General features: G+C 47.2%; 1 protein-coding gene across 1 annotated transcript in view; it reads right to left on the bottom strand.

Annotated features, from left to right (window-relative positions):
* Positions 1-357: 357 nt before the first annotated feature.
* Positions 358-1,683, bottom strand: part of FCN3 (ficolin 3) — a 12,437-nt gene continuing 11,111 nt past the window's right edge. The window contains exons 4-6 of the mRNA XM_057387733.1: positions 1,600-1,681; positions 914-997; positions 358-426 (exon numbers count right to left, since the gene is read on the bottom strand). Of these exons, the coding sequence (XP_057243716.1) occupies positions 358-426; positions 914-997; positions 1,600-1,681 (235 nt within the window). The remainder of the gene's footprint in view (positions 427-913; positions 998-1,599; positions 1,682-1,683) is intronic.

Genomic DNA, 1,683 nt, shown 5'->3' with positions numbered 1-1,683 from the left:
ATCCCAAATCCATCCTGGGACACTCCTGGGGATTTTTTGGGAATTCCTTCCCAAGATCCCAATAATTCCTCCCTTTCTCAGTGGAATCCATTCCCACTGTCCCATCCCTCCATCCCTTATCCCAAATCCCTCTCCAGCTCTTCTGGAGCTCCTTTAGGATCGGGAAGGGACACTCCCAGGGATTCCCTGAGAATTCCAGCCCGGCTGGGAATTCCTTCCCCAGATCCAAAGGGGACACAGGAGCAAAAATCTTCACAGGGCAAAAAAATCCCATAAATCACTAAATTTTTCCAGTCCCTGTGGATTCACACTGGAATTTCAGGAGGCTGAGTTGCCCATTCCAGAGGTTTTTTTGGGTCATTCCAGACCCCCCACCTCTGGAAAAGTTGGATCGCTCCAGAGCCCGGGACTCGTTTTATTCCCGCTCTGCAGAGGTTGGAAAAGCCAGGCGGGAATTGGGAATGATTTCCAAGGGAATGGGATGGGATTGGGATAGGATTGAGATGGGATTGGGATGGGATCAATGGGATCAGTAGGATAGGATGGGATGGGATTGGGATTGGGATCAATGGAATTGGGATCCATGGGATGGGATGGGACTGGAATGGGATCCATGGGATAATTGGGTGGGATGGGATGGGATCAATGGGATTGGGATTGGGATGGGAACAGGATCAGTGGGATCAATGGGATCAATGGAGTCAATGGGATGGGATTGAGATGGATGGGATTGGACAGGATCCATGGGATGGGATGGGATGGGATGGGATGGGATGGGATGGGATGCGATGCGATGCGATGCGATGCGATGGGATCCATGGGATGGGATGGGATCCAAGGGATGGGATGCGATGGAATGCAATGGGATCCATGGGATGGGATGGGATGGGATGGGATGGGATGGGATTCCCACCTTGTAGTAAATGCCGTTGAGATTGGAGAAGAAGCACTGGTGGTACCACCAGCCCCCGTGGGAGATCTCGGTGTGAGAAATTTTCTGATTTTGAGGAAAAAAACATCCAATTTGGGGGGAAAAAAAATCCCAAAAATTCTGATTTTAGCGGAAAATTCCCAAATTTGCAATCCTTCCTTGTAGTAAACACCGTTGAGGTTGGAGAAGAAACACTGGTGGTACCACCAGCCCCTGTGGGAAATCTCAGTGTGGGAAATTTTCCTTTTTTGGTGGAAAAAACATCAATTTATGGGAAAAAAATTCCCAAATTTCGAATTTTACCTTATAGTAAACACCGTTGAGGTTGGAGAAGAAGCCACTGGTGGTACCACCAGCCCCCGTGGAAAATCTTGGTGTAGGAAATCTCGGTGTGGGAAATTTTCTGATTTTTGGGGAAAAGCGCTTTGATTTTGGGTGAAAAAAAAATCCCAAAAATTCTGATTTTGGGGAAAAATTCCCAAATTTCTAATCCTACCTTGTAATAGATGCCGTTGAGGTTGGAGAAGAAGCACCCATGGGAAATTTTGGTGTGGGAAATCTCGGTGTGGAAAATTTTCCAATTTTACTGGAAAAACCTCTAATTTTTGGGGGAAAAAAATCCCGAAAATCCTGATTTGAGGAAAAAATTCCCGAATTTCCAATCCTACCTTGTAATAAACACCGTTGAGGTTGGAGAAGAAGCACTGGTGGTACCACCAGCCCCCGTGGGAGATCTCGGCGCAGATGTTTCC

The sequence above is a fragment of the Malurus melanocephalus genome, unplaced genomic scaffold, assembly GCF_030028575.1.
Source record: "Malurus melanocephalus ecotype Western Australia unplaced genomic scaffold, MMel_1.1 scaffold_1329, whole genome shotgun sequence".
Taxonomy (NCBI): Eukaryota; Metazoa; Chordata; class Aves; order Passeriformes; family Maluridae; genus Malurus; species Malurus melanocephalus.
This window is presented reverse-complemented; position numbering and strand designations above follow the sequence as displayed.